The sequence below is a fragment of the Oratosquilla oratoria genome, chromosome 37 (genome assembly GCF_046742065.1).
Source record: "Oratosquilla oratoria isolate Oo_2021 chromosome 37, ASM4674206v1, whole genome shotgun sequence".
NCBI classification, from domain to species: domain Eukaryota; kingdom Metazoa; phylum Arthropoda; class Malacostraca; order Stomatopoda; family Squillidae; genus Oratosquilla; species Oratosquilla oratoria.
Genome location: NC_134813.1, coordinates 33,211,515 through 33,220,651, shown reverse-complemented (window position 1 = coordinate 33,220,651; position 9,137 = coordinate 33,211,515). Strand labels below are relative to the sequence as shown.

General features: G+C 39.5%; 1 protein-coding gene across 1 annotated transcript; it reads right to left on the bottom strand.

The window, feature by feature from the left end:
• Positions 1-937: 937 nt before the first annotated feature.
• LOC143019473 (uncharacterized) lies at positions 938-8,343 on the bottom strand. The gene is made up of 3 exons (XM_076175111.1): positions 8,204-8,343; positions 2,654-3,041; positions 938-1,227 (listed from the first exon to the last, which is right to left on the bottom strand). Exons 2-3 carry the CDS (start codon positions 2,980-2,982, stop codon positions 1,164-1,166), a joined length of 393 nt encoding a protein of 130 aa, XP_076031226.1. The 5' UTR covers positions 2,983-3,041; positions 8,204-8,343; the 3' UTR covers positions 938-1,163.
• Positions 8,344-9,137: the final 794 nt, after the last annotated feature.

The window sequence follows — 9,137 nt, the reverse complement described above, 5'->3', positions numbered from 1 at the left end:
AAGTTTATTTAAAAAAAAAAGGCTTCTACGTAAATGGGCTCTATGTTGATGTGAGGGTTCTTGAAAGAGCCCATAGAGCTGGTCGAGCCAGAGACCTCCCCTCAGCTGAATAAAATCTTTTGACGTTAGAACATAATCTGTCACGGGGATTCTTGCATCGACTGGGTCAGTCGGCGTTCTTTCGTGACAAGGCGTTCACCTTCCTGGGGTTCTCGCAGTCAGTCGTACAGTACTTTCCTGCCATTCGCTGGAATGCACTGGGGGGAAATCTGGAAATTGCTAGCTTAACTCCACTGTGTTTTATCACTTGGGTACAAAGCAGAGATAAGATAGACAATTTCGTTGGGTACTTCTGGCAGCCTTGAAATGATTCTGTGTCTTTTCATCTGCTGAATCAAAAGCCTTCTTGAAATCTCCGGACAGTTCGCGTCGGGAATTCAAGTCATCATTCGATAAGAACACAAAACTCTAAGATCCAGTCAGTCGTGGAGAAAAAGTTTCAAGACACTCCTGATTATCATCATTTTGCAGGGACCTCACATGGGGGGGGGGCAGAGGGGGGCAAAACAAATATAACAAAAAAGGTCAAAGGAGCTCTGAATATTTTACCGTAATATACAAATTTTCCGTTAGAATCAACAGAATATGAAATATTTTTCCTTTATCCTTTCTGTAATAGGGACATTAAATACAATTTTCAAAATCAGTTTAATTATTTCGCAAGCCAATAGCTAAAGCAGGTTGTAAAGGATGGTGGAGCTGGGAAGTGGTTATGGGAGAAGGGGGGAGGGGAGGCGTCACTGAGAACTTTGTCCTCGGGGCGTCACTTTGCCGGCGGGCAGCACTTAGGCATGTAAAGACTGTCATTTTGTAATCACGTCAGTTGTGCTCTACAAAATTCCTAGACTGTAGCAGGTAAAATAGATAAATACGAAAATTGAGCAGAAGTTGGTATTTTATTAAAACAGTTATCAACAATTCTAAATATACATAGAAATTACGACAAAGCATCTCGGACCACCTACATCTCTACCCAAATTAAACAAAAACAGATTACATCGAAAGAACATTATATACACCTCAAGGTGTATATAACAGTGAGGCAGAAGATGGCAATGGCACAGGGAAAAGTTTCAAGAGTTGGCTGTAGTCTGGATAGGTCTTCACTCGTACTTGAATGCTGCCGACGCAACGTGTGACAGGATCTGCTGCATCGCATCCAAGGAACTGGAATGTAGACGTGATGTTAAGGGTGATTGAATAGATTTATTTGTTTATGATATAGATGTGCACTTTGACTCGTCCTGTCTTCTTTTAAGGGGGAAAGGGCATCTGATAATAAATAGATAAGAACATTAATAGATGAATAGACAGATAAACAGATAATTAAATAAGAACTCTCACCCTCAGATTGATTTGAAGCTAAGTATGACAATTGGAGTCAAGTCTAGCAAAACGTAATTTTACAGTCTTCGTCAAATACATTTCTTCTTAAACTTTTGAGATCACTTTCACACAGGGACATTATATGTGTGCGAGTAAATCATTAACATTATATGATATAGCATATGATCTGATATGTATGACGGGTATTTTCAAAACGCTCCCTCCACACACGCGCGCGCACACACACACACTACACACACACACACACACATATATATATATATATATATATATATATATATATATATATATGTATACACACATATACAAAGGTGGTTTTTCGCTAGATTGATAAGATGATAAAATATATAGGAAGGTGTTTTTCTCTCTAGATCGATATGATAAAATATATAGAATGCTTGATCCACCCTCGATTAGACCATATAGTGGTTGTACGGTCTCCTCACAAATTGAAGGACGTGATCAAATTTGAGAGAAAACAGAGAGCCATGACCAAACTGGCTCTTAACCTTGCAAGTAAAACATAAGAAGAAGTTTGATGGTAATGTTCAGGTCATTCAAGAGAGTAGACAATACTGGGGAATTTTTTTGCTTGGGACGGGGAAGCGACATGACGTCATGGGAACAAATTGAAGAAGACGACTTGCCCGAAAGATGTCAAGAAACAACGTTTCTTAGAGATATATCAACTCCTAGAATAACTTAGAAGATATAACTTAACCTAAAATCATAAGCGAATTCAAAACTAGATATGATAATTGAAAAAAAGGTTCAACGATTGTGTCCCTTTCCTGTATACAACAATAAAGTAAATACGGTGTACACGAACACACACACATACATACACACACACACACACACACACACACACACAATCGTAATGTTTAGGTCAATGAAATAATTTGATAACACTATAACAGAGGATTTCTTTTGGGACGAGGCGGCCTCGCGAGGTAATGGAAGAAAAACACGTGTGAGAGATAAGCTGCTCATGGAACATCCAATCTAAATTCATAAGCGAATTTAAAACTAAGATTATCGATGGAAAAACATAGGGGGCCCAACAAATGTAGCTTCTTTCCTGTATTTTAGACCTAGGTAAACACACACACACACACACACACACACACACACACACACACACACACACACACACACACACACACACACACACACACACACACACACAAACAAACATTCTCTGGACGATCAGCAGCTCTCTCTCGTGCCCTCAAACCCGACTTACTTTTCAAAAGGAGCTAACCCGAGTACATCCCTTCTCTCGTAAACCTCATGTACTATAGAGGCCAGGGTGGCGACCCCTCCCGGACTCTCGATGGATCTTCCCAAAGTGGCCACGTTTATGATCGAGGAATTCAAAATAAAAACAAGGAAGACCTCGATGAGCAGGACGATGCCTAAGGTCATGATCAACAGGCCCAGGGGTGAGTTGAAGTCGATGCTCGAGACTGTGGTTCGAAGCTCGGAGAAGGCCGAGTCGATGCTCGAGACTGTGGTTCGAAGCTCGGAGAAGGCCGAGTCGAAGGCTGACGTGACGGAAGATACGAGAGCCATTGTGGCGTGGCTGGACGTCGAGGTTCCTGGGTGATGGTGTCCTCCCTGGCTGGTTGGTGCTGGTGGAAAGTGAAAATGAATAAGTAAATAAATAATTAAAAAAAAAAAGTTATAATAAATAAACAAATTAAATGATGATAATTAACCGATTCCATTGGAGTTCATTTCGAAAAATGCACCATGAGGTATCTGTTTTCTCAATAAATGCCTCATCTGAGACAAAATGAATAGTAGATAAGCAGACAGGAGGAAGCATAGAAGGATATAGACGTACCAGATCATGAATGCAAATATGCAGGACGCACAAACGCACGCATGCACTGATCGAAAAGAAACATCTAACAATAACAATGAAAACAAAATCGTATCGCCGTCGAATATCTGAGACTAATGCATCCTTTTTTTTTCTCACTCCAGGAAACCATGAATAATGAATAAGACTTTGGAAATAAAGATGAGAGTGAATGGTGGAGTAAACTTAAGGATTGCAACAACATAAAGAGGACGGTAAGGGAAATATTTTTAGAAATAAAAGTCCTGAGTTTGCTGCAGAACAAGAATTTAAAATCCATGACCTCAAAACGAAGTTAAAGTTTAAAGAAAAGTCTCAAAATATTACCAATATACAAAAAATTTAACAACTAGTTTAAAAAATAAACTGAAAGGAGACAATAATGTATTAGATAAAAAAAAAAGAAGAAGAAGAAGAATTATACCTGGACCAAGTCATTCGGAAGAAAAAGTAAATCAAATTTTGAAAACTATGATGGGTTGGTTGACAAATTAGTAAATCTTAAAGACATCACAAATACAAAACAACAAAAAGTGGAGCAAAATAGAATAGAGGAAAGGGGGGGGGTGTTGAAAGTAATAAAATAGAGATAATATTTTTTTCCAAAGAAGTGGATAAGAGAGAGAAAAAAAATAACTGTAGTAGGCTGGACAGAAAAAAAATATATAAATTCATGGACAGAAAAAAGAAGAAAAATGATAAAAAATAAAAATGATAAATAAATTACACTTGTTTTTTCAATTGCTCAACTGCGCATGACCAAATAAAAAATGTGGTTTAATTAGGCCAATATATAAAAATGGAGCGCATCCAATGAAGATAAAATTCAAGTCACAAAGCTTGGCAAACTAGGCAACGATCTGGTTTGCAAGTTAGCCGAGAAAAACGATTTAAAAGCAATTGAATCAGAAAAAATACTACTGAGATGAAAGTTAACAAAAGAACTTGTAAAGGAAACTAAGGAATGAAAGAAAAAAGAAAAATATAAAGAAAATATACATACACGCGCGCGCGCGCTCACACACACACACACACACACACACACACACACACACACACACACATATATATATATATATATATATATATATATATATGTATATATATACACATATTGTGAGAGAGGCAGAGGGGAAAACACACAAATAGAACGAGAGTTTATTCTTTAACTAGTTTCGCACTATGGTGCTTCTTCAGAAAGAATATCTTTTCTGAAGAAGCACCATAGTGTGTGTGTGTGTGTGTGTGTGTGTGTGTGTGTGTGTGTGTGTGTGTGTGTGTGTGTGTGTGTGTGTGTGTGTGTGTGTATACATACATACCGAGCGACCAAACTATGCAGGATATAGAACAAGAGAAAATGTGCAAGTGTGGTTTACTCAGGTTAGAATTAGATGATAACATATCATTAATTAACCTAATAGTTTGTGCCTGGATGAAATTAAGAAGAAAGTAGCAATGTCTGGTTGTATGAAATGGATGTGGAAACAAAAGAAGTACACAATCTATTGGAAATAATATATGATAGGTCCGAGAACTGACGGTATCTCAATTTAGAAAGCTAAGGAATTCATAGTCAAAATATAAGTGTTTGCTCATTGGAAGAATGGATCTACAAGACTGGAAAATATCTGACACATACACACACACACACATACGATTCGTGGCGCAGTTGGTAGAGTTCCCGGCTGCCACTACGGTGGTCCGGGTTGAAATCCCACCCAGGGCTGAAATAATTTCAGTATCGTTGCGCTGCGGGTTGTTACTCCAACTCTAGTGGGCGGGAAGTTATGTGTGTGTGTGCGTGTAAGGTCACAGTATTACCCATAGATCAGTCATATACAAGCTCTAAGCTCTCTTCCGGGAGGGAAATAGCTGTTGATCACGAATCCAACACGTGATCCAAAGACCATGGTGAATCACACACACAAATACAGTACTAGTGTACGTCAAGGCGAAATGTTTATTCTTATATACGAAAAGAAAGAAGTAAAAAGAATCATCTAGAACAGGGGTTCTTAACCTTTTTTCTCCAATTCCCCACTTTTTAGTGAGCCAACTCTCCATTTCCCACCACAGCATCGGTGACAACAAGAAGACACCAGAAACAAACAAAAAGAAACAAAAACACATCGATTAAAAAAAAAAAAAGACAGTGGTTCTTCTGTCCGACCGGTCATTCCCCACTTGGCAACTCCGCCATTCCCCACAGGTTAAGAACCACTGATCTAGAATGAGAAGATCCAGACCTAACCTTTGGAAAACCGAAGAAGAATGTAAACAAACACAGATTCTTAAGAAAAGCAACAGAAAGCTGGAACTAATTTGCTATTTGAAACAACGAAAGCTAAAATAATAAATGTCACGCAAACATATGTACATTTACATCTAAAGAGGATGTACCCGAGTATACATATAATATATATATATATATATATATATATGTATATATCACATGTACAACATACACGTTATTTCTACTTTGCATTGTTCACATAAAAATATAGACAGAACCGCATGAGGACCATAATGGAAATAAGCTTACGTTTTTGTTTTTTTTTTATCCTCGGCAATTGTAATTGTTATTTCGCAGTGTTCTTTTCTTTATTTGCACTTCATGTACATTGATTCAATACCAAATAAATTACTATGGAGTATTCTACCAAGAGTTAATTAGAGACGTATTTGCCTGTCTCACATCCAAGACAAGAATGTTTTTATCAGAAGTGGTGGACTCTTGGCGCAGCCGCAGCACAGTATATCGTGACTGCTGCTGTTGTTCCTACGCAGCCGTCCGCTCTAATTACCTAATTACGAGCGTGCAGGATTCGGTGGTCTGCGGTTTGCAAAGAGACGCATAGCAGATGTTCCCTAAATCGCAGTGAAAGCGATCCATAGCAGGAAAATCTTAATTTCAAACCGCAGACTTTCCCTCTATAAATAGCAGGCTAGGATTCCAGGAAATCCGGGTGTGAGGGTCCCTACTGGAACCCTACCTCTTTGGAGGGAGAGTTTGGGGTCTCTGCGACAGTCCATATGGATCGCAAAGGCGTCGTCACACGCACCCTAACGCTGACATCTGGCTGACGTACTCGTTTGTGTTGTACTCAAGGTCGCAGGTACTGCACCACGAAGAATGACAATCAAAAATCTTACAGGAAATTAATATCTGTATGTACCGAGCTCCTGAGGAACTTGTGGTCTTTGGACGGTCCATCACGGAGTGTGTCAACTCAGCAGACCTTATCTCTGGAACGTGATTCCAACGAAATAGAAAAACTCTGTGGGTTATTGTGGGTTACAGCCGTCCTGTCTGAATAGATGTTCTGATTTAGACTCTAACACTTTTCCTCAGTAAACCATCCAACGTCGAATGATATTTCCATTATGCAGTTGATGAGGTACAGATATAATGTATGTGAGAAGCGAATGATTATAAACACCTTGCTAAGACTGGTTTAGATAGGAATTTGAACTAAGATAATGGAGAAAAATTCCAGCCAAATGAAAGCGGAGTAGGAGCGTGAAATGTGGTCCTTCTCCCCTTATGTGTGATACGGAATTTTTTTAAGGACTGTGAGACACCCCACGGCTTCTCCCCCAGGGGTCTCAAGTTGCACGGGTCGTTGCTCTTTCGGAGTCCGTCTCCCATCCAACTATCGTCTGAACAAAGTAGTTTGTCATTAGCCAGAATGTAATCTAAATATTTGTGTCAACATGGCAACGACAGGAGTTATTCGGGAAAATTTTTCTACTTCTCAGTCAGGGGGAAATGAAGAAGCGTCTCTGCAATATCAATTCGTCTGATGAGAGAACAAAATCAGTAACGTGTCGTCATCCTCGATGGGTGACTAACGCTTCCAACGCAATGATGCCCTCGACAGCTGTTCTGGCTAAATCCAAACGAATCTACTATGCTTACCTGAGGGAGAGACTCTGGCTATAATGGGTGTCAATCATTGGAGACATCTCATCTTGTGAAACTGCTCCCCTTCCCCACCCCAACCCCTATCTCATTCGAGTAAATTCCGTACCGTCAAACAGCACAAAATATGCAGAGGAAAAAACGTTACAGTGGGTCTCGACATCCGAAAGAGCGGAGGAGAGGGGCACTAACAATTGATGCTCCTTCCTTACGCCCTTCCCCCCTCTCCCTAACTTTGTTTACTCTCACCAATGTTCACTTCTGGTTGTGAGAATGACCTCTGCAGTCGAGAGTTGAGACCCTACCACAACAGGACCCCGCACACATCCCCACCCCCACCTTAAGGTGGGAAGTCGTGACAAGACAAAGGATCCTATGCTTTGAATTCCCTTCTGGTTCCATAGCATTCATGTACACAACTCCTTTGAACTCCACGGCGGTGGCAATATTTGTGTATCTGACTGGACTGGAATGGATTTGGTAATCAGGGTCCGTGCCAGACATCGTGCTGAAGAATAGTGGGCTTAAGAATGAGAACAAGGGTATTCTGACAATTCCATACCGGTATTAGATTGCTGTCCCACAAGTGAAGAGGCTAAACAATTTTTATTAGTTTTCAAACTTCTGAGTGACACATGCGCCTTTCCTAGTTTCAAACTTCTAAGTGACACATGCGCCTCTCCTAGTTTCTTACAACGATAATAAAATTTAAATGAGTAAGCCTTGTACGGTCACTTATGAAATTCAAAATTCAATTATATTATACATTCTTCCACTCAGTATACTTTTTATGCTGTCATGACGTTTGAAAATCTGCACACGCCCCCATCTATGGGTGGTCCCGATGCGAGTCCCATTGTGGGCACGGCTAGATTGCAAGTATGCATGCCGCCATATAAGCTGACGGTCCTTTTCTGTACTCTGTATACCTTCTTAGTCATTTCGTATAAAAAAAAAACTCGCTATGATTTATGCCAAATCACATCCTCTACACGCCATATACTTACTAGAGGATGAGAGGGGGAAGGGGATAGAAGCGGATTTCGACGGGAACCAGTGTTTGACAATGATGACCAACGGGGCTTGCGCTGGCGTCTTCACGCTACGACGCGAGTGGCGTAAATAACGGTCACGTTTCTAAAACACAGGATATTATATAAGGACTGAGTGAAGGAAAGCGTGACAGTCGCATGCGCCTAAGCATATGCGCAAACACTGTGGTTTGTAAAATTAATAAAACATAGGACGCATATGTAGCCTTATTATCATTATCATATTTACTATTATTATAATTATTAATATTATTATTACATTATTTCATCATTACTGTATTATCATTATTATTACTATAGTCATCATCATTAATATTATTATCATTATCATCATCATTATTATTAATACTACTACTATTAATATAATTTTTACTATTATTATAATTTTGTTTATTGCTGTCCCCTCCTTTGAATTTATGTTTAATCACTTCTAATCTCCACTTCTTCCTCCCATGCCTTTGTGGAAGGGGTAGAAGAATGTCATTGTCGTGTTTCCATGCATGGTATAGATGACTGCCCCACCCTCAACCTCTCTGTATCTGACTCCTGCGAAAAGTCAAAGCTTAAGAGAGTCCGGCAGGACTTCAACCAGAACTTTAGTAACTGGGTCACTCAACGTGCGTGGATGCGAGACAGAGAGCAAACAGGGGAATTTGAAATTGGTAGATGAATGTGTTAATATTGCGTGAAAATAAAACGAAAAGGAAATGGCATTCTGAATTTAGCACTGTGGTAGATAGGGTGACAGTAATGATGAGAGGGCGAGAGAAGAAATGACACTGTTGGTGATGAGTGGCTAATGAAATTTAACACAAGTAAATGCAAGGTAATGCACATAGGTAAAAATAACAGTAAGTACGATTACAAGTTATTTGGAAATTCGTTAACA